General features: G+C 35.8%; 1 protein-coding gene across 3 annotated transcripts in view; it reads left to right on the top strand.

The window, feature by feature from the left end:
- Cul3 (cullin 3) overlaps positions 1 to 24,579 on the top strand; it is an 83,315-nt gene that overhangs the window by 39,254 nt on the left and 19,482 nt on the right. For all 3 annotated transcript variants that reach the window (XM_075952023.1, XM_075952025.1, XM_075952024.1), the window contains 5 exons: positions 6,958 to 7,071; positions 17,901 to 18,061; positions 19,310 to 19,424; positions 20,596 to 20,824; positions 24,135 to 24,280. In XM_075952023.1, coding sequence (XP_075808138.1) covers positions 6,958 to 7,071; positions 17,901 to 18,061; positions 19,310 to 19,424; positions 20,596 to 20,824; positions 24,135 to 24,280 — 765 coding nt within the window. The remainder of the gene's footprint in view (positions 1 to 6,957; positions 7,072 to 17,900; positions 18,062 to 19,309; positions 19,425 to 20,595; positions 20,825 to 24,134; positions 24,281 to 24,579) is intronic.

The following is a 24,579-nucleotide window of genomic DNA, read 5'->3' as shown; positions in this document are numbered from 1 at the left end:
TACCTTTGGTGACTGGCTTCTTTAAGCATAATTATTTCTACTGACTCAAGTTGAAAGTAACAGTAGTTGGTTCCTTTTGCTCTGTTGTGCCAAGAGTATCACCATTTGCTCATCGATTACCTGTGCTCTTAATGAAAGATGATTATTTTATACAGCTTTTTGAGATTGTGAATAAAGCTTATAAATATACATATTCAAACTTTGCATGAATAAATTTTAATTTTTCTGGGATAAATATTTAGAAGTGAGATTGCTGGGGCATATTATAGGATATATTTAAATAACTTTATAAAAATGCCTAACTTCCTATATGGCTGTACTAATTTGCTTCCATTTCCTACAAATTTTTGTCAGCGCTTGATCCTGTCAGTTTACTTTAGCAGTTCTGCATGGTTAATAATTTCTCATCCTTGTTTTCAGTTTACATTCTTGAAAATTTGCCTTTTGCTTTTCTTTTGTGATGTTCAAGAATTTTAAAAATTCTATTCTTTACTGAGTTGTGTGAATTTGTTTGTATTTTTCTTTCTTTGATTTTTTTTCTGCAATCTTTAGCTTTTTCTCATTTTAACATCATCTATATAATAAAAGTTCAAATTTTTCTTATGGAGTCCAGTTTTTTTTTCTTTTTTTAAGCCATATAAGTCAGGGTAACAGTTACTTTAAATACTCAAATGATACATTTTCATTATAATAAAACCCCTTTCTTCAATGCTTTGCAAATAAAACCATGGGCTTTTTTTTTAGTGAAGGTTAATGTGAAATATTAATCAGTGTCTTAAATATCAGGAGTCAAAATTGTGTAAATACTGTTACAGCAGTTGAAGTGGCTTAAAAGCCAGAAAGCCTGGCTCTTTAAGCCAGTGGTCTCCTTCTAGCAGAACTGCCCATGTAGCATTTTACTTTTATGCCAATTGTCTGCTTTTGGATTTTTGGTTTAAATATCCTTTGTTTTCCAGAGAAAATTTTAGATTTCTAGCAAAATGGAATGGTACTATGATTTACCATGTACTGGCTCTCACTGCCTCCCTTTTGACCAACATGGAGTTGAACATTTGTTAACCCATACAGTTGATACTTCATTACCAACCAGAGCCCATAGCTTACATAAGCCTTTAATGTGAGTTGATTCTGTGGCATTAAAGGTATAATTTTGGGCATGTATGTAACCATTATCATCTGCTGAATACTGTGACTGTCCTTAAAAGTTCTTCTGTGCTCTCTGCCTATTCATCCTTCCCCCTAACTGACAACCCAGTATTTCACTGATTTCTTAGTTTTGCCTTTCCTAGAGTATCATGCAGTTGAAATCGTACAGCCTGCTCTCATTGACTATGCTTCAGTGATGCATTTAAGTTTTCTCTACTTCACAGCCTGGTTCCATATTTCCTTTTAGTGCTTAGTAGTATCTCACTGTTTGCACTTGCCAATTTGTTGATTTTTGTAGTGAAGGGAAAGCTTTCTTTTTCCTTTTTTTTTTTTTTAAATAATAACTGCTTGTTTGCATTTCTTTCAGCAGTGACTAAGAGGTTCTCTGTTACACATGTTTATCAACATTGGGTTTTGTCTGGGTTTTAGTTTAGCCATCCTAATAGGCATGTAGGATCACCACATTGTTTCAGTTTTCAGATCCATGGTGGCTTGTGTTGAACATGTTCTGAACAGTTATTTGCTGTCAGTATATCTTTAGTTAGGTACCTTCTGTTGCCAATTTTAAGAATAAGTTTACTTAATTTTTCATTAAATTTTAAAATGTTCTTGTATGCTTTGGATATCAGATAGGTCTTTGTAAATTTTTTTTTTTTTTAGCCAGTGGTGGTCTTTTCCTTCTCTTGACTAAACAGTTTTAAAAGTTTTTAGATGCCTTTAGTTTTCTGCAGACTGTTGTGTGAGACTTTCTCAGTCTTACAAGTCCAGGTACCACACACACATTAGTCCTCTACTGCATACCCTTCTCATCAGAGGCAGTACCGTGTTTCTCTTCTTCATGGCAGCTCACCTGGATGAACTTACTGAGTTTTCTTTCAGTGCTTGCTGTGTGCAGTCCTTCATTCTAGTACTGCCCCACCATTTGCCCTGCTGGTGGAAAAATAAGTAATGATTAACAATGTTATTACACAGATACACATTGCTATACTGTTCTCAATTTTTGTGTTAATTAAAAAAATAAGTTATTTATTAACTTATGTACATTTTAGTTTCTGTGCCAACTTATCCTCTTTTAAGAAATTGTTAATTTTTCATAAAGGTGCAATTTTCATCTTGTTTTTACTTTTTATTGCACGTCTGAATAAATGTCTTTTATTTCTTAAGGGTAGAAAGATTTCTGTAGGAAATTGTTGAAAGAATTTTCTCGTAGTATAGAGATAAATAAGAATAGTATAACAGTTCTGTATAAGTTACTTTATTTTTGTTAAATTTTGTGTGTATGCCCAGGCTTTTAAAAATCATAGGACTTGGGAGAAAGATCAGGAATTAAGAGCACTTGCTGCTCCTGCAGAGGGCTTGTTTTGTTTCCCATCATGCACAACAGGAGACTCACAGTGAAGTTCTAGGATTCTCGGGTTCAAACTCCCTCTTTTGACCCCTATGGGAACCTTATGTGCATAATGCACTATATATATACCTGCAGACAACTATTCATACATATAAACAAGTCTTTAACAAATAAAACAATCAAAACTTTTAGTCTGATTTTTTTTCTACCTGGTTAAAGCTAGCTATTTTTTATTTAAAAAATAATTTTCATTTTCATAGCCAACAACAGTTTCCCCTCCTTCTCTCCCAATCAACCCCTCCTGCACTCCTCAGAAAGAATAAGACCTCCCATGGGGAGTCAACAAAGTCTGGCATACCAAGTAGAGGCAGGACCAAGCCCCTCCCCCCAGAGCAAGGTATCCCTTTCTAGGGAATGGACTCCAAAAAACCAGTTGATGCACTAGGGATAGATCCTTGTTCCACTGCCCGGTGGCCCCACAAACTGTTCAAGCCACAGAACCCATATTCAGAGGGCCGAGTTTGGTCCTATGTTAGTGTCCCAGATGTTACCTCAGGTCAACTGTATCTCTGGGTTGTCCCATCGTGATCTTGACTCCTTTGCTCATATAACCTCTTCTCCCTCTCTTCAATTGGACTCTGGGAGCTCCATCCAGTGCTTAGCTGTGGATCTGCTTCCATCAGTAACTGACTGAAGGTTCTATGATGACAATTTAGGTGGTCATCAATCTAATTACAGGGGAAAGCTAGTTCAGGCACTCTCTCAACTATTGCTTAGAGTCTTGGCTGGGGTCATCCTTGTGGATTCCTGGGTATTCCCTAGTACCAGGTTTCTCCCTAATCCCATAATGGCTCCTTATATCAAGATATCTCTTTCATTGCTCCCCCTCTTTGTCTCTCCTGCAACTCAACCATTCTGTTTCCTCATGTTTTCTCTCCCCTGCCCCCAGGAGATCTTATCTATTTTGCCTCCCAGGGGCATCCATGCATGTCTCTCTTAGGGTTCTTGTTACCTAGCTTCTTAGGAGTTGTGGATTGTAGCCTGTTTATCTTTTTCTTTATGTCTAATATGCACTTATGAGTGAGTGTGTACGGTGTCTGTCTTACTGGGTCTGGGTTTTACCTCACAAAAGTTCACTATTAACTGATAGCACAGTTCTTTGGAAAATGATGCAAATAGCATCATTTGCAGTGTGTGCTGGTTAATGTGTTTTTAATTTTGCACAGAGGCTGGTTGTCATAGTTTTCTGTTACTGTAGTAAAACATCATGACCCAAACAACACATAGAAAGAAGGGTTTATTTGTGACTTACAGTTCCAGAGGTTTAGGGTCTACAATGATGGGACGGTATGGCAGCAGGCAGCAGACACAGAGGCAAGGATAACTGAGAGCTTGTATCTCAGACACAAACAGGAAGCTTTGAAAGAACTCACGAGAAACTACACCTGACTTTTGAATTCTCACAGGTGTTCCCTGCAGCATACTCTCTTCAGCAAGGACCAAGTATTCAAATGCACAATTATGGAGGACATCACCACCACACTGATATAGATTGTAAACATTATATTATGTGAAATATTTGCTGATATATTAAAATATATAAATTAGCACACTTTAGAGAACATATTTTGTAATATTAACTTATTTGATTGGTCAGTTTTGTCATTCATTCAACAAATGTGTTGAGTACATTTAGAAATAATTTTCTGATTAGAAATGTATCCTCAAACTGGAGTAATTTAATACAATTCACATTAACTCAATTTTAGTAGTTACGAAAGTTCAGTTCTTAATATAATTGGCTAGATGTTTTAGTATTTGGAATACAAGACTTTTCATGTGTAGCTATCTTTGGGATTTAGGATTCTATGTCTCTGTCTCCTCCCAGTGCTTGGTTCCAGTTGTTTACTACCACACCTGCCCTGCATTGTCAGGTTCTCATTTAATTACTTCTCAAAATTTAGTGGTCCAGTGAAGTATATGGAGCTTACCGAAAGCATTTGTAAATGGGAATGTTTCAACTTCTGCGTGTGTATTCTGTACCTTAATATTTGCAACTGACAAGCCCTACACTTAATCACTTAATACTTCAATATGTAGATTGAAATTATATATCTACCCATTAGTATAATTTTACAGTTATATCAACTTTATGTAAAAGTATTTGATTAACAGCTCTATCAGCTAATGTGCAGACGTGCACGTGCGTGCTTGTGTGTGTATGTGTGTGTGTGTGTGTGTGTGTATCTTTTGGTATAATCAGTGTACTTATGAAACAACTCCAGAGGTTATACCTTAAAATTAAGGTGCTCAGTCTTAAAAGCCAAAATATATCATATTCTGGGTTTATGATATGGGCTAGTAGTTTTCATACTACTCATAGGGTATGTTATATGTATGATTTCACAATTAAAATCTAATAACTTATATTTCGCTAGCATTTAATAAAATGGAGTAGTACTTTCCGTCAAGTCAGTCTGAGTTCAGTATCTAGGACCTACTTATATAGAGCCAATTTTCACAGATTATTCTGTGGCCTTTACATGGACAGGGTGTAATTCACACTCCCATACATATAGACACATCTATGCATGCATGCGTGTGCATGCATGTAAACACACAAAATAAATAAATGTTAGTTCAAAAGTTAAAAAAAAATCAGGCACAATTTTCTTGGTTTTAACTTAGTGTGTTGTATGTTAAAGGCGTTCTGTTTTTTTGATCTTTAACTGACTTAGTAATTGATTTCTTATGGAATGACATTTTATTCACATACATTTAAAACTCAGTTATATAGATATGTATATCTTGATTCATTAATTAGTATGTTTCAAAAGTGTACCATGGCTTGAGATTCTCCCTAACTTAACAAGGTTTGACATATGTTTGGTGTTATAGATTTGGTTAGGTTGGAATTAATGAGAATTGAGTTGGACCATGGAAGACTTTTGAGTCTGAATATTTGTAGAGGTGTGCAGCATAGTACTCATTTCTTGTCCTCTAGGATTGGTTCCAGGTCCCCATAGCAACCAGACTCAATAAGTGTTCAGTTAGTTCTCATGTGTAAAATCTGCATGTATAAAATCCAGCTCATACTCCTGTACTTGAACTCATCTCTGAATTACATATAGCAAATATAGTACAAATGTTATAAAAAGGTTTTTCATGCTGTGTTTGCTTTGAGATGATGACAAGAGCAAAAGGTGTATTTATTTTCAGTAGGAAACAGGCTTTTTCTCCCAAATATTTTTGATTGATTGTTGTTTGAATCTGTGGATGTGGAACACATGGATATGAAAGTCCAACTGTAATTTCAAAGAATTACATGAAGAGTCTGTCTTCCTGGCAAATAATCTTTCCATTGGGCTGAGAGCACAACAGGAAACTTAGGGAAGGTGGTAACAAGCTTGTAGGTAGAAAAGACTTCTAAGGGTGAGTGGTCTATTGGGGTTGGATTAAGAAGGCATATCAGACATGAGGAAACGTCATGAAAATGTTTAACTTGTTGAAAGTGACTCACAGTTGATAGCATCTTTTCCATACCAGGCACTGTACTATTTGTGATGGAGTAACAGCTAAAAAGAGACATTCTTCCACTATGGAGGCATTTAGATTTTAGTGGAAGAAGCAATAAATAAGTATATAATGTAGTCAGATAGCAATGAGTAGTAGGAAGAAAAATGTAAGCAGAAGGTAAAGAAGTAGAAAGCTGGAAATAGAATGTATTATACAGAGATAGAAATAGAGTATGTATTTATAGAGAGATTTGAAATAGTGTAGGTGGGGAGAGGGAGAGAAGAAGAGGTCAAGAAAGACTGGAGGTGAAATTTAAGTAGAAGAAATTGAAGTGATTTGAATGGGATTTGAGTGAGCAGCACAATGGCCAGTCATGGTTGCTGCTGGAGGTTTGCATTTGTTGTGTATAGAGAATTATAGGCACTGTTCTCTGTACCTTAGATGTTGTCCTTTCAATCTTGCAAGAGGATACTATTTTATATGTTAGAAAATCAAGTTTCGTAGGTGAAATAACGTTTCCAAAGTCACAGAGCTCCTCAGAGACCTAGGACTTGCATGCACTCAGGCAGCTATCCTCCATATCCTTGGTCTTCAGCTTCATCCCTGGGGAATATGTACAAGGACATTGGGCCTGGTAGCCTGGAGCCAAGAACAAAGCCTTACTCACTGTAAGGATTTGGGATTTTATTTTACATTGTTAAGCCACTAGGTATTTTGAAATACCTAGGAGTTTGCTTTTGATTCTAGAATTTAAGAGAGAAATCTGGATTTTATGAGCATATTTGGTAGTCTGCTGTGTGTTATAGATTAACTTCTGCCTGGCCTGTAACTTAATATTTTGATTTAAAGCTAAGGATTCTACTTGATTACTTTATTGAACAAATAATACATGCATGTATATGTATGAGTATTTATGTGCGTAACCTAATGAATTGTTCTGTTAATAGGTGCGAGAAGATGTACTAAATTCATTGAATAACAACTTTCTTCAAACATTAAATCAAGCTTGGAATGATCATCAAACAGCCATGGTGATGATTAGAGATATACTAATGTATATGGTAAGTACAGGTTTTTTTGTGTTTCCTTTAAAAAGAAATCAACATTTCAAAAGAGTGACTTTCTGTCAGTTTTAGTTGGATACTGGCTACATCTTTGTAGATTGTTTGTTTTTGTTTTGTTTCTTTTGGTTTTTTAAAAGATTCTATGTATGAGTGTCTTGCCTGCATGCTTGTATCAGCACCACTTCCCGCAGTGCCCTTTAGAGGTCAGAGGAGGGAGGACATTATCCCCAGTAACTAGAGTCACAGGTATCTGTGAACCACCATGTAGATAATATGAACTGAACTCAGTTCATCTGCAAGAACAGCAAGTGCTCTTTACCATTAAGCCATCTCTCCAGACCCAGGTTTAGTTTCTTAAGTAAAAATACTTCCTTTGTAAAAGTCACCCTCAACCTGTGTAAATAAAGTGTAGATCATTCACATTCATTTAATTACTAGAATAAAAGACTGAAAAGACATGATTTTAAAAATTGTTTTAATGGGCTGGAGAGATGAAACAGCTCAGTGGTAAAACACTTGCCAAGCAAGTAAGAGAGCTGGGGTTAAGGTCCCCAGAACCCACACCTAGTGGCTCATCTGTATTCTCAGCCTTGAAAGGTGGAGTTAAGGGTCCCCAGAGTAATCTGACTCACTAGATTAGCTGTGCTATCTGTATTGGCAAATTCTGGGTTTGGTTGAGAGACTCTGCCTCCAGAAGAATGAGGAGGAAGTCATATGCCCCTGCATTCACAAGTAGTAGCATGCATAAGAAAAGAAGAAAAATTAAAGCAAGCATTTAGTGCTTGTGCTTCAAAATAAAAAATACTAAAAACCCTTATTTAATATGTCTTTCTGAGGTAAAGGTAGTTACAGCATGAGTTAAAAGCTGAATTTCTAAGCTTATGAATCTTAACTGTAAATATTTTCAGCAACAAAAATGTTTTATTAATACAGTTTCTCATAGTTATATTCTTTATAGCTGCCATTCTGTAAATTCGTGCCGTTGTATTTCTGCAGTCGGTCTTGTTTTAGGATATGAGCTTCATTGGATATATAATCTGTTTCACTTGATATTTTTGTTTTTCAATTTTTATCAGTCAAGAAAAAGATGTTTAAAGAGATGGCTTTAACTTGAATTTTATTCTCTTGCTTTCCCCCCGGCTCTTCCATTCAGTTTTTGATTTGGTTTGGTAATGTTTTAGTTTGGTTTGGTTTGGTTTGGTTTGGTTTTTTGAGATAGGGTTTTTCTTTGTAGCCCTGGCAGTCCTGGAACTCACTGTGTGGACCAGGCTGACCTCAAACTTAGCCTCCCAAGTACTTACATTAAAGTCATGCATCCGGCTTCTGATTTTACTCTCAATTAAAAAAAAAAATACTTGTAGCCAAGTGGTGGTGGCACACACCTTTAATCTCAGCACTCAGGAGGCAGAGGCAGGTGGATCTCTGTGAGTTTGAGGTCAGCCTGGTCTACCCAAAAGCTAGTTCCAGGACAGGCTCTAAAGCTACAGAGAAACCCTGTCTCAAAAAACCAAAAAACACAAAACTTGTAAGCTTGGATGAATCTTAATTATTTCAGTTTAATTTGTTGCATCACTGCAAAGTTATTAAGTCTTAATGACTTGTTATCTGTTTCTTTTGTTTTTTTGCTTATGTGCATAAGTATTTTGCCTGCATGCATGTCTGTACACCATATACATGCAGTGTCTGTGGAAACCAGAAAAGAGCATTGAATCCTGTGGAACAGGAATTACAGTTGTAAACCACAGTGTGAGTGCTGGGAATTGAATCTAGGTCCTTTGAAGAGCAGCCAGTGCTCTTAACTACTAAGCTATCTTTCCAGCCCTGCATCAGTGTTTATGTTGGAGAACTGGACATAGTGACTTTTACTCTCTTCAGTTTTCAGTTCTTTAGTTGCAGTATGGTAACAAAAGCTTGTCATAGTTTCCTTCACTTAATGGAATAACATGACGTTCGGAAAGTATTTACAATGAGAACAAGCAACTAGAGCCTTTTCTGCTGAGTGAATTCAGACAAGCCTTTACCCCTGATTTTTTGAGTGTCTAGTGGCAAAAGCATGAGGGAGAGGCCACCTAATTTTCCTGGGATGGAATAAGAGGTCTACCAAAGTAACCGCTTTCTGAGCACTGTTTTGTCAGGTTATGGATCTACCTTGTGTTAACAGTTTTAGGATAAATGAGATAACACATGAAAACAATTATCTCATGTACTAGTGTAAAGGAAGCTTGCTACTCTTGTTCTCTTTGCAGTTTTAACAGGACTGAGCCTTTAAATTCTATACCAGCTGCTAGCCATTATAAAGTCACTTGGAATTAAAATTTTGTTACTATTTGAAAATATATGTGTACTCATTCTAAAACAGTTTCATTTCTGTTTCCAAATTAATGGAATCTCAAGGTTTGTATGTGGCTCTGCTTCTTACATGACCATGTCAAACAGTTTTATTACTTCTTGTCATGTTACTCATGTCTAAACTGAAAAATCATCATCTGGGTAGTGATAGAGCTTATATGAACCATTTATGTAAAGCATGGCCATAGTAATAAGTGCGGTAAAAATTACCTAGTATTAGTATTTCTAGTTCCTTAATGTTTTTGTTAACCCATATGGTAGGTAGCACAGTGATGGGATAGATCCAGTAACTATCTTACCCTTTCCTGTGCTCTACTGGGTGGGTCAGTGTCAGGATTTGTTCACTGTCACAGGCCTCCTGGCAGCCCTTTTACTGTCCGGGTTTTAGACTCTCCTGGCTATAGCTCTTCTTTCTTCTTGCTCAGCCCTCTGACTTCCCTCATGGTAAAGGACTTAACTATCTCCATCTCAGAAAAGCAGAAGTAGCATAGGACTTGTGTGCACTTCTTTTCTTTTTTCCCCACCTGCGTTAATGCAGAAAGACATTTACTTCCAACATGGGTCAGGTTTTTTGTTTGTTCTTTGTTTTTAACCCGTGTTAGGAACCATATTCCCTACTAACTGGTCTCTACCCTTAAGAGTTTGGGAGTTACTGATGTTTTTGTTTTTAGTTGGTCTTACCAGCACTAGGCACGTTCTTTTTTTTTTTTAATTAAAAATTTCCGCCTCTTCCCCGCCTCCCATTTCCCTCCCCCTCCCCCTCACTCCTCTCCCCCTCCCTCTCCAGTCCAAAGAGCAGTCAGGGTTCCCTGCCCTGTGGGAAGTCCAAGGTCCTCCCCCCTCCATCCCGGTCTAGGAAGGTGAGCATCCAAACAGGCTAGGCTCCCACAAAGCCAGTACATGCAGTAGGATCAAAACCCAGTGCCATTGTCCTTGGCTTCTCAGCCAGCTCTCCTTGTCTGCCATGTTCAGAGAGTCCGGTTTTACTTCATGCTTTTCAGTCCCAGTCCAGCTGGCCTCAACTAGATTTTTCTGATGAAACATCATCTCCCCAGCTTTTACCAATCTCTCAGGTAGATGTCTCATTAGCATATGTGAAAATGGGCTCTTTTTTTTTTTTTTAATGCCCACTCTAAACACATCCCAGTTAAGAATTTACCTCAGTTTTTGTTCTGTTTTGTCTTTGCTGGGATCATCATGGAGGGAGGAGGTATACATCTCTGAATACAGAGAGCACTGCACATTCTCCTTTGTTACTTTTTAGCAACACTTGGCACAGCTAACTGCACTTTGCTTTTCCTATATTAGGCCCTGGATCTGTGACAAAGCACTATGTGTCTCCTGCCTTCTGCTTTTTCCTTCTCGGCTACTGCCCCTCCTGCACATCCTCCTTCTCCTCCTCTGTAAATCAAAGGATCTTTGGGCTTTTGGTATTTCTTCTTATACCGCACTACTCACTCTTACAGCTCTTTGTAATGTACATGATTCCCAAATTGTATGTATAACACTATTCTCGGAGGTTTGGCTTATGTCGTCTGTTTAGTTGATGACACCCTTCATTGTCTACAAGACATTCAAACTTGGCATCTCCAAATGAACTCATATTTGTCATTCTAGTTGCCCATACAGAAACCTAACACTTCTTTAATGTCTTCTCCCTACGTCTCCCATTGCTAGAATCTGATTTCTTCTTACGTTTTTATCTATTGACCAAAACTGATCGTCTTACATTTCTTTCTCAAAATTGGTGTAACTAGTCTTAGAAGTGTGTGTGTCCTAGTCCTAAAGCATCCACTAGGCACTATTCTGTCCTACAGATACTCCTTTGTTGTATGTTTGCTCAGTTTGTTTTGTTTTTGTTGTTTTCTCCATAGCACAAAAATCATATCACTTAAGTTCTCTGAGAATTCTCATAATCCTCCGTTTTGAAAAAGTCTGACCTTGTTCTGACTTAAAGTTTTGAAATTTCTTGTCAAAGCTGGTGTGGAATTAGTGGTGACCTGCCTATAATACCTGCCTTTGGAAGGCAAAGTCAAGAGGATCAGAAGTTAAAGGTTATTTTATGCTACAAAATTTGTTAGAAGCCAAACTAAGCTAGCTATATGAGACCCCGTCTCAAGGAAAATGGCGAGTTCTTATTAGTGGTCTCTGATGGGTTATGCCCTATTGGTTGAAAGCATGCTCTTTTTGTACTCAGAACTGTTGTTTAGCAACATTCATAGTAGTCACGGTGTACTGAAATTTGGAGCTGTTACTTAGTATAAGAAGTATTTGAATAAAAGAATTACTTGTTGATCTGAAAACTGAGTTAATAAGTGGAGGTTGTGGATAGGGTGCTGACTAATGCAGTATGGAAATTATCGACAGCTTTGAATGTGTCTGGTAGGTCAGAGCGCGACAGGTTTCATGTATGGAATCGCTGTATTATTTTAAACTTAGGGATTGTTTATTTCTAAAATTTTACATTTAATTTGGAGCCATTGAAAGCAAATCTTCAGAAAAGGTGGACTAACAGTATTGTATGACTTACCTACTAGGCTGCACTGAGGTCAGGGACACAAATGCCTGTATAGCCATTGTGTCATAAACCGAGTGTAGCTCCTTGTGCAAACTAGACACACACACGCGATATATATTACATGCTCTTTTTGAATTGACTGCCTTTTCACAATTCTTATTAAAGTCTTACTTTAGATTCAGAAAGAATTAGCTTCATTCCATAGCCAGATTTTCGTTTTATCTTTATGTCCTTCATTTTCCTGTTTCATGTTTTTTAAATATATGTACTGTTCTGGTTTTACCTAAAATATACCAGAAATGAGTTTTGTTTGTTTGTGTGCCACTACCACCTGGCTCAGAAATGACATTTTTAGACTAAGAAAAATGTATATGTGTTGAAATGAAGTAATTTTAATATGTATTTTTTATATTTTTATTTTTGAGAATTTTATACAATATATTTTGATCATATTCATCCCCTTCCTCAACCCCTCCTAAATTCTCCCCCACTTCCCTACCCTCCCAACTTCATGTTCTCATTATGTATCAAGTTTGGTCTGTGTTGGCCAAGTACTCCTGGGTGTGAGTAGTTGTGAATATACCAGGTGTTTGTGAGTCCATAGTAGTACTAAGGATGACTTGAGTTTTCCTCTCCTACCAGCCATCAAATACCAGAGCTCCCCAGTTGGGACGGGATTTGATCCTCTTCTCTGAGCTGAGAATTTTCTTTCTTTTCTTTTCTTTCTTTTTTTCTGGTTTTAGCTTTTTCAGGTCTTGTGCATATTGTCACATTTGACATCCATCTTTGTTGTATCTGGAAACCAGTTTCCTTGAAGTCATTTGCCACCTTTGACTGTTAAAATCTTTCCACCTCCTCTTTCACATAGGTCCTTCAGCCTTTGCAGGGAGGAGTCAGATTTGTACTGCCTATTTGGCAGGTGAAGGCATTAGAGTTTGTAACTGCTTTAGTTTAAATTTGCTTCTTGTTTTGTTGGGGTTTTTTGTTGTTGTTGTTGCTTATTTTAGATTTATTTTTTCTGTGTGCATTTGCCTGCATGTATATATTTGTACCTGCTGCTCTTGGAGATCAGAAGAAAGTATCAGGTAACCTGTAGCTGGAGTTTGCTATGAGCATGTAAGTTCTTTCATGCTGAACTTACACTCCAGCTCCACAGTCACTGTTTCCTTATGTGTATCTTAGAAGATGCAAGATACTTGGGGCTAATTGGGAGCGTTTCATTTTCAGTCTGAATTACCCAGAAAACTAATGACTGGAATGGCCAACTACTCCTGGGTATGGGCCCTTTCCCTTGAGTGTGGTTGATATACCCAAGTAACACTCTATTGGAAAAAACTGATTTCCCTTTTCCTAGTAGGTATCAATTGGAAATAGCTTTGCTAGAGGTGGCACTTTGTGTGTACCCTTCTCAGTTCAGTACTGGGATTTTGTCTGGTTTGAAGCTCTATGAGGGGTTTGTCCTTATAGCACAAATTTCTTGATGAAGCACATGGAATAGAGCTTACTTTGGAGTGGAGTGTTGCCAATTATGTGGGAAGTCTGAAACAGTGAGAAAGTGCTTAATGATGAATTAAGAGAGTCTTGGCTTTGGTTCCTGCTTTGTCATTGATTTATTTACTTAACCCTCTGGGTGAGCTTGTTTTTCCATATCTATGAACCAGATTTATTGTATAAGACCCCTGATGCTTTTTGGGAACCAGAGAATTCTTGGTGCATGGCTGAAATTCCTGGATCCTCTCCTAGGATATGTGTGTTTATGTACCTACCACACAAGACTTTTTTTTTCATGGCAGGGGGCGCAAAACCATCTGTAGAATCTGTTTAAGGATGTGTTGGTTAGATCATTAAAATTTCAGGGTTTTTTCCAACTGTAAAACTTGGAACTATTTTAATATTGAAAGTGAAAAGCAATATATATCTGGGAAATGGGGAAAAGGAAGAAAACAGGGAGCATAGATAAATTTGTATTAAGTGGATCACAATTTCTTTAGGAACTCTTAAAGGAGATTGATAGCAGCCTTGTGTAACAACATCTACTCAATGATAAGTAGATAAGTGATCTATTTAATGATAGCTGACAGCACTTTTCATAGTCCATAGTGTGGGCCAGGCACCATTTTAAGCACTATGATTTAGTCTTCACAGTGTATGCTTTATCATTGTTGTTAAGTAGTCATAGCATTAAAAGTAGTTAAGCAATAAAAATAAAATACTTGCCTGGGTATATGACAGTAAACATCTCTTACTATACAGATCTCCAGCCTTTACTTTATATATCTGGCAAACACCATCCTGTAAAATTCTTGCAAAGCTAGAACTCTTTACCCGTTAATAACCTTTCCAGTCCCCAATTCTGATCTTTGCATTAGTGAATTTGATTGCTGTGTACCACGTGTAAGTGGAGCAATACAGTATTTGGTTTTGTGGGTTTTTTTTTCTCTACTTAATACCTGCTCCTATATGCTATCCCCTACCCTAAAAGTATGGATAATACTCTATTTTATATATACACCATATTTTGTTTGTCCCATCCACTCATCAATGGTCATTTTAATTATGAACTGGAAATTGCTCCTGTGAACATTGGAATGCACATACCCCTCTAGGACCCTGCTTTCTGTATTTTGGGTGTGTACAAAGTGTGTACAAAGCACAACTGTTCGTCATCAGCTAACTCTGGTTTTAATCTTTTGACAGATGTTGATACTATTTTCTACTGCATCCTGACCACCACTTAATGTTTTTTATTTACTTGTTGCTCTTGTTTTGTTCTGTTTGAGTTCTCATTCATTTATTCAGTCATCCATCCATCCATCCATTCATTCATTGATTTGGTTTTAGGGAACAGAATTTCTCTCTCTAGCCCTGGCTAGACCTCAAACTCAAGAGATCTGCCTGCCTCTGCCTCCTGAGTATTGGGATTCAAGGTGTGTACCACCAAACCCGGCTTTAGTTTTTATTTTATTAGAGGTTTTTTATTTTTAAATTAGAAGGCAAAAAATGGGGTACATGATTTTTTTCTCTTAACAACTAGGATGTTATTTATTTAAATTTTTTCACATTGTGATTTTGAGCCTACTCCTCAGTGGTTTAGTGAAACATCCTCTGCTTTTCTACTAAGTTTATTAGTGTTCACACGGAAGTGTACAGCTTACTATTTAAACTTTACCTGTGTACAAAATTATACACTTGGTTCATTTTGTAATATATTAGCTAATTAGACTTCTTTTTCTGATCTTGTAAAAGAACCTTTTTTGTGTTCTGCCTTTTTACTGTTGTTTCTGTCTTCATTGGGTTAGGCTTTTTTAACCTCTCTTTCATGGCTTGAAAGGATCCTTGTTAGAAAATAACTTCTATTACTTTTTGTTAGATTTCCTTCTGATTAAGCTATGAGGCTTCCTCAAACATGTTCTGACAGACTAATTAGTTTGGGGGTATTTTGAAAGTGTGATTTGAAGTGTTTGTTTACTAGCAGAATAAATACTTAGTATTTGTAAAGTTTTTTCCTTCTTGTAAGAAATGAGTGAAAACATTGTTATAGATACTCATGTGAGAAATTGAGTTTAATTAACCTGCTTGACCACATCAACTTTCACAGATAATTAGAGCGTTTGTAACTTTGGCCATAAGTGAGGTCAGCCAGGAAGGTGTAGGTGAGTAACACTCTGGCTCTTTAGCGTGTTGTTAAGTTGGAAAGGTGTGGAACTATTGCTCTTTAAGAAGTCAGATGTTTCATGAAGACTTACCATGTACAAAACTGAGTTTTCTGACTTGCATATAACCCAAGTTTGTTAGAATTTGTGTCCTAAATATTCTACTGAATTCTTTTATTTGGCACTTTAAGTAATTTTTTTTTAACATGTACTTATTTTGTGTATATACGGAGGGCAGAGGAAAACTTGAAGGGGCGGGGTCTCTTTCTCCTTCTTAATGTGTGTTGTCCTGGAAGTGGAACCTCTGGGCTATTAGTCTTGGCAGCAAGCAAGTTTGCAGACTGAGCTAACTCCAGGACCCCACCTTTTGTTTTAAGATGGCTAGCTTCTCTTTGTATAGGCCAGATTGACCTAGAACATTAAATTCTTCTTCCTTAGCCTCGGTTTATGGGTGTATGCCACCACCCCCTTGACCTTTTAATTTTTAAAAGCAAACATTGTTTAAAATGAACACTAGATGGGAATATTAGAACTGAAATTTCCCTCCTTTCGCACAGTAATTACTTCATGAGCCTGTAGCCACTGACTCTAACTTGCTTTTCTGTAGCGTGGCTTTTAATACCATTTCTCGAGTAGTAAAACTATTTGGACCATGTACCAGAGGTATTCCTTGACTCTGTAGGGTCACTCTCTTAAAAACTACTTTAGCATAGTGTGTTTTGGCACCTCTAGGCATGCTTTTGTATTCTGAGTTTGATCTTTTATATCCTAGTAAACAGGTGTCTTGGTACATTTGAGGCATCAGGAAGAAAAAGATGAATTTTGCTAAAACTTATCTGTGGATAGAGCCAAGTATCTTTTTAACTCTTATCTGTTGGAAATAATAGGGACCCCTCAATCTTAATTAGATATTGGAGGGAGGAATTTAGCATGAAGATCACCTGGCTAAAGATATAGATAGACTGCATCTCTCTACCTAACTCCTACAGATCTGCCTATCATAATTGGTATTTTTAAACAAGTAGTGCTTTCTTAAAAACTGTTAGCCAGTCTTTATAGTTGTTCTTAGCAAGGTCTGAAAAACTATTCTTTTTAAGATAATGTATTATAGATGGTGTGTTTACAGTTTGGTTTATGAAGTGAACTATGAGTAAAATCAGTCACAGGATCTGACTTCCTACCCAGCTCTGTGAAAGAACAGACATGGGATGGTACCCATTGTTTAATTCTCCCCTTTCCCCTATGGTCTGCCTCCCCAGACTGGGAAGGTTCATGTCTACTATAAACTGCTTAGGCTAGGAGTAACTTCTAGGGGAGAACTACAAATAGATTTAAAATGCGGTTTATCTCTGTGCTGATGAAATGCTTTATTTATGGAACTTTAAGATACCTTTCAGAATATTTTTTATTTAAAATGTCTGGGGTTTGGATTTTGAAAGACAAGTTAAAAGGAGCAATTTTGTGAATTTCGTTTACATTTTTTGCAGTTGATTGTTACCAATGTTGGGTTTAAACATAACTGTCTAATCCTGAGTTTACAGCATTTAAAATTAGTCCTTAATATATTATATGTCTTTTGGAAATTTTTTTAAAGTCCTAGCCCCTTTTAAGTATAAGCAGTCTTTTGAAATTACATGGAAATATCTGCAAAAACAAAGAACTCTTGGAGGGATTTAAATTATTAGAACTACATTATTACTGTATTATATAAAATCAACAGTGTAGTAACAAAGGGAGATTCTTCTTGGAATAAGTTGTGAAAACGTTCTTGCCCACCCCCAGGCTGAATTCCTTCTCGGTGCTAATAAGCAGTAAAGAAAACACTTGGCATTGCCACTCAGCAAAGATTTCAGTGTGTCTTATCCTACTGTCTACTCTTTTACTTGAAGATCTTGTGAACTAGTTTAACACATGTATATCTTTGATACATGATCCAAGTTGCAACTTTTGTCTAAAAAATAATTATTTGCACATCAACCTTTTGCTATAAATGAATATTAATTTTACATATCTATGCTTAAGCTTCTGGGGTATTCTTTATAGTTTCATTGGCTTTCTGGCATGTCTCCTTATAATAATTGTTTAATACTCCCCAGGCTTATAATTTTGCCCATTTTTTCTGTATAGTAGAAAAAAGTTATTTTAAATTTGTTTTAATAATCATGAATTGTAAAGATTTATTTTTACATAACTTGAGATACTAGAAATTAAAAAGTACTTGGAATAATTTTTGTTGTAGGTTCTTATATTATTTTATATTTGCACCAATTTTGCTTAACATTATTTTGTTTTTATTTTTACTACAGGACCGTGTGTATGTACAACAAAATAATGTAGAAAATGTCTACAATTTGGGATTAATAATTTTTCGAGATCAAGTTGTACGTTATGGGTGTATTAGGGATCATCTTCGGCAAACTTTATTGGATATGATTGCCAGAGAACGGAAAGGAGAAGTTGTAGACAGGTATTTCCTTACTTTTGGTTTTTTAGTGTTTATATCTTAATGTCATAATTTCATTGAAACAATTAAAAATTTCATTTTTCAGTACTTATTAAAAGCTTCAAAGACTTTCATTGTTTTAAGTTACCTAGACTCTAAGGCTACCATCTTAAGCTTCTTAGATTGTTTTTTCTTTTTTAAGGACACTTTTTAAATTTTTTTCTCCTTCCTCTTTATTTATATATGTGTACACACACAGACACACTTCATTTTCTTTGCATTCCTGGGAATTGAACCTAGGGCCTCACTCATGCCAATGCTGCATCTGTAGCCTCCCCCTCAGTAGTATGGTCTTATTGTGGACACAGTCAGCGCAGGTGTTTCCTCTCCAGGCTCCCCGGAAGCCTAAACCGTAGGCACATGCATTGTGCCTTGGTAAGCTTTTGACTCTTTTTTAAAGAAAAATACTGCGTGTAGCCTAAAACATCCCAGAACCATTTCCATGTCTTCCACTATCACGTTTCTCGCCATTACAGTACCATTTTTGTGATGGTGCTGCTGGAGTTTAAAACAAGTGGGATTCCTTCTCTTTGGTTTCAGGGGAGTGAGCTAGTAAAGTTCTTACTGATTGAACTTAGTGTTTAATCAGGATTGCCCAAAAGCAATTTATTAAAAAAATGTTGTGTTGTCATGATTTTATTTGTAGGTTGTCCTGCTGTCTGGCTTACTAAATAACTTAACCTGTTTACCTTTTTATTTCCAGTTGTATCCCATTAAACTACCCCTGTTTTTTTTAAGTAAATAGAATTTTTTTTCTTAAGCATATTTTCTTAAAAATTTTTGTGAGACAAGAATAATTTGATAAAGAGCTTCATAATCAAGATGGACTTTGACTAAAATTATTCCAAATCTATTCTCCTTTTTTGGTTTTTTGTTTTTTTGTGCGTGTGTGTGTGTTTGGTGTTGTTGTTGTTGTTTATTTTTTCGAGACAGGGTTTCTCTGTAGCTTTGGAGCTTGTCCTGGAACTCACTCTGTAGACCAGCCTGGCCTCGAACTCACAGAGATCCGCCTGCCTCTGCCTCCCGAGTGCTGGGATTAAAGGTGTGCACAACAACCACCTGGCTCCATATCTATTCTTAAAAAATGAGTTTTCTCTGGAAAACTGTTTCCTTTGATAAAAACTAAATGTTATAAAGGTATTTCTCAACTTTTATATATTTTACATGCATTTAATATATTTGATTATCAATTAATTAAATTTCTTTTGACAGAGGAGCAATAAGAAATGCTTGCCAGATGTTAATGATTTTAGGTCTTGAAGGAAGATCAGTCTATGAGGAAGATTTTGAAGCTCCTTTTTTGGAAATGTCTGCAGAATTTTTTCAGGTAATCAATAGCTAGAACTCCTATGATGATCATAACATTGTTTAATGAAGTTAATTAGTCTGAACATTTTGACTTGTTTCAGCTAGAACCCATTGCGGGGGATGATACAAATAAAAAAACAAAACTAAAAACCTTTTTAGAACTCCTACTTCATGTTTCTACGCATCAGTGAACTGCTTATTATTAATAATAATAATAATAATAATTTCCACTTTAAAATTGTATGGTTAAAAAACCCTAAGTGTAAGGGGCTTGAGAGATGACTCAGAGGTTAAGAGCACTGGCTACTTACTCTTTCAGAGGTCCTGAGTTCAATTCCCAGCAACCACATGGTGCCTCACAGCCATCTGTAATGAGATCTGGTGCCCTCTTCTGGCCTGCAGGTATACATGTAGGCATAACACTATATACATGGTAAAGAAATAAATTTTAAAGAATACAAAAAACAAAACTCACCTCCAAAAATATACTGAAGTCCCATGCATATGTGTCTACTACAAATTTGCTTAAAAGCACACGTGCACTGTTTATTATGATTGAGGATGGTCCAACCAAGATTTTTGCTAATATTAAAGTCTGTTCTTAGGAACTTGATATTAAAGACTAAAACTATTTTTGCTAGGTAGAGAATGTTACAAATTTTTTGTGTAGCATGTATCAGCATGTCTTACTATGTAATTCTTAGATATATCAGTTGATGTTACTATCAGGTACATTAAAATCTTGGGATGACACTACTGACTCTGCAATCAGTAAGATGAGTGTTTGATAGACAGAATTAATAGTTATTTACATGTTCTTTTCCTCAAATTGCATATATGTGTGCTTTCAGCTTGGGAGTGGGGTGGCAGGAGAACTTCAGTTACAGTGGTGTTAGCAAAGCCTATGACAAATATTTGTAGTTACAGCTTACAGTAGTAATGGAAGGCTTGGGTCAGATGCTTCAGTTTGTATCGAGTACATGAGCAGATCTTTAAAACAATGTTTACAGATAATGTGTTAATTTAGTTTTATGTAAATAAATGCTTTAAAGCCTAATTTAGTAAGAAACTGAATGAAATGTCTTCAGCTGTTAACACTACTTGGTATGTTCTACTGTAAGTACTATAGAGACCCTGTTTGAATAAAAACAACTTTTTCCTGTTATGCTTTTTAAAATTCTTAATTGCAGATGGAAAGCCAGAAATTTTTAGCAGAAAATAGTGCTTCTGTGTATATAAAGAAAGTAGAAGCTAGAATTAATGAGGAAATAGAGCGGGTGATGCACTGCCTTGACAAATCTACCGAAGAGCCCATTGTCAAGGTGGTTGAGAGGGAACTCATTTCCAAGCACATGAAGACTATTGTAGAAATGGAGAATTCTGGGCTAGTACATATGTTGAAAAACGGAAAGACAGAAGGTAAGTGTCATCAGTTAAAATAAATCTTTATTCTTTCCCATCAGTCTTTTAATTCTAACTTACGAATGTCAGTTTTCAAAAAGCTATGTTTTATAGTAATAATTTGCCCCAGTTGGCACTAGGGTGGGGTTAATGACAGAGCTTTACATTATGTTATACATGAAAATGTTAATATAGTTCCTGGATTTGGTGGCATTTTCCCATGCTTTTTCCTCATTTCTTTTCTCTAGTACAAAAGATTAAGAAGTTTAATATTTAACTACAGGCCAGTGGCTTCCTCCTTCATATATGTATTTTCCTAAATGCCAGTTAGTGTGAGTGCTTTCTAGTCTCGCAGACGTTCATACAAGGTGGTTGTGTCTGTTTTTGTCCGTCTGCCTGCCTTCATCTGTGTTTGTGTGTCCTTGTGGTTCTGCATTAGAATATTTAGAAAACCCTAGTAGGCAAGTAAAAAATGTTAGCATTTTCTGAGATAATACATTAACTATAGCAGTCATATTGTTAATTTTAGTTTGCTGTATTTGCCTTGAAAGGTTATGAAAATGATTGATGTTGTATAAGAAGTTCCTGGTCTAGTGCTTTGGTTTGAAGCTTGCATTTTACATGAGAGTGTTGATTTTTTTTTAATAGCCGTCGATGTTTTCCTGCTTCTGTAATTTAAAAAAAAATCACTGCATTTTAGCTGCTTACTATTAGTAAAAGGAGTCATACTGCCTGTTTGTATGAACTAGATAAGGAATGGGAAAAGTATATTGTTTTGCTTTTTAAAAACAATTATCAAAAAATAAGACCTAGAAGGGGTAAAGTTAGAGAAATACTAGCAGGAAAAGAGGATTTATCCTCTTAATCTCTAATGGAATCCTTGGCTTATGTTTTCATTTATAGTTTTAAATATGTGGTAGATTAAAAGAAAAACCTATATGCAAAGTTGTTTTTATTAACAAGGGTGCTTTATTTTTTTCTCATAAATCTTTTTTGAGAAAACAAGTTGTCTAGTTTATTTGCCATGTCTAGATTCTAAAATACAACACTCTTGGATACTTGTCTAAGTCAGATGATAACATTTTTTTCAAAAACAGTTCTACTGAATTTATTTGTTGTGTGTATATATACATGTGTGGAAGTCGAGAGAACAACTTGTGGAAGTTGGTCCTCCTTCCATCATGTCATCATGTGAGCCCTGGGAATTGAATTCAGGTCATCAGCTTGGGCAGCCGGTGTTTTTAACCCCCGAGCTGTCTGCGAGGCTCCTAACAAGCCTCTTGCAAAGGAACAGATAACAGGTATTTTAGACTGTGTGCTGCTACTTTGAAAAGGTAACCACTGACAATGAAACCCAAGAAAAGAGCCTGGCTGTTTGTGTAAGCTACGTTTATGGAAATTGAGTTTAGGGCCTGGGAAGTGTTTGAAATTTCTGGACATGCTTGAATGACAGTATTTCTTTAAGCTTCATGGAGACATGTGTTGTGAATGTGGTAGGTATACCCATTCTGGCAAGCACTCTAAGTAGTAGAATAGCTGTTTTGGTTTTGCTCTGTTTAGTTCTTAGTGTTGTTAGCAGGTAGCTAACCTGTGACTTTAAATTTGTTTTTAATAACTTCCCTGCCCTACCACTAGAAGCTTAATCAAAGAATGTGTTAATTGTGGTGGGCCTTGCTCATCAGCAGTTGTTGTCAGACACAATTTCATTTTTCTCATAAATCAGAGTGAAAGAATAGTTCGCTTATTGTGAGTGGAAAATAAATGAACATTAATGATTAGATACATACAGCAGTATGAAAATTCAAATGGTATTGTATTCTTGACTTATTTTTAATTAAGTATAGAGAAATGACACAATTTTTGAATGTCAAACTTTCGATTACTTGTTCACATTGTCTAATATCCCATATATTTAATTACACTGAATCAAGCAGTGTAGTAAAATTATATTGATTAATATACTGCTTAAATGTACAAATAAGTAAATTTTAAAACATAGGAACAGAATAGACTTTAGAAAGAGTTTGCTACAGGTATTTGGCATGCAGAGCTTGGTGTAGTTTGTAAATTATTATTGTATGTTATAATGACTTTAATATGGAAAATTTTGGTTATAATCTATTAAACAAACACATAATTTGCCATATATAGGTTACCCTGGGAATGTATTACAAATAAGAACATGTGTTAATATAAATTGAGATTAAGTCAGTGAGTCAAATATTAGTGACCTATGTAAGAGACACCAACTTTAATTTTAGGTACTAATTGGTTTATAAATAAGGCCCAAGGTAGACAATTATGGTTAAAAATAAAGACATAGCAGAATGAGAATAATAATATGCTAGGATTATATAAATTTTCAATATTCATGAAACTTTAGTTGAACAATCATTCATGCTTTTCTCTGTGAATGCTTGCTTACTGTGATGACAAAACTGATTTTGTGTCAAATATCTTATGACCTATTAGCCTATAATATGTATTGTCTAGTGCTGAATAAAAGATGGTAGACCAGCAATGACCTAAAAATTGCCATTCTGACACAATTTCCAAAAGTTTCTGACAGTAAATATTTTTTCTATTATCGTAAATTTCTAACATTACAGTTTCCCTATAAGCGGCTCTTTGGAGCAACACAGGGCATATGGAAGAAACTTATTTAAGATCTGCATTTGGTGGTGCTGAAAATGCTATAAAAAAAAAAAGTGGGTGAAGACCAAAGTCTAAAATTAAGCAGTGCAGTGTGGTATACCCAGTATTTAAAGTAGAAATATAGACAGTGTCATTGGGAAATAACTAGTAATTGCCCAGAATTACTCAGAGTAAGAATATTTTTAAAAAATGAATACTTAAAGTTTTATGCAAAATTTACTATGAGATAGTGTGTACTTTTAAGTTATTTTAATAACATTTTATTTATTGTAATGGTTGTCAGTTCAGATATAAGATATTAATTGGTTTTAGATTTCTTCCTAGTGACTTCTAGTTACAGCTTTTAGCAGACATTTGCAGCATCTGTTGTTTCTACAATAGAGTAACAGAATGAATTGTGTACAGGTTCAAATATCTGTCACTTTGGTGGCATAGTTTATGCTGTTTGAGTTCCTTCTGTATAAGTGAAAATGTGCCAAGATACTTTTATTGGTGCTTTCATCACATCTAGTCAAGCACTGTAGCTCACAAAATTGTAGCTTTCAACTAACCAGCACCTTTTATTTTCGTGTGGGCAGCAAATGATAATAATTGATAAGTAAACTTTCTTGAACAGATCCACATTTTTACCTTAATCTTTAATGTAACCAGTCTGTTTATTTTCTAATTCTAGATCTTGCTTGCATGTACAAATTATTTAGTCGTGTGCCAAATGGTTTGAAGACAATGTGTGAGTGTATGAGTTCTTACTTGAGGGAACAAGGAAAAGCCCTTGTTTCCGAGGAAGGCGAAGGGAAGAATCCTGTTGACTATATCCAGGTAGATAAAAGTTTTGCATTCATGATAAACATTTAGCAAGTACTTTATGGATCACTTTTGCTAAGTGTATGTATTATATATCCGAGCTAAGTATTTTAAAATATTTCAAGGTGTTCATTACATATGTAAGGCAACTGGACTCAGCTACTGTTTTTTGTTGATTTTTAGTAACCTAGTCAAGATTTGTTTAATCTGAATAACAAAAAATATACTATTTTTGTGTGTTAGTGTTGAAATACAGGAAAAGACGTTATGTTTTTTTCTATTTCTTTTTTTACTGTTTTTATTAAGGTACACAT

The sequence above is a fragment of the Microtus pennsylvanicus genome, chromosome 17, assembly GCF_037038515.1.
Source record: "Microtus pennsylvanicus isolate mMicPen1 chromosome 17, mMicPen1.hap1, whole genome shotgun sequence".
Classification (NCBI taxonomy): Eukaryota; Metazoa; Chordata; class Mammalia; order Rodentia; family Cricetidae; genus Microtus; species Microtus pennsylvanicus.
Note: the sequence above shows the minus strand (reverse complement) of the source record. Positions and strands in the feature narration are given on the sequence as shown.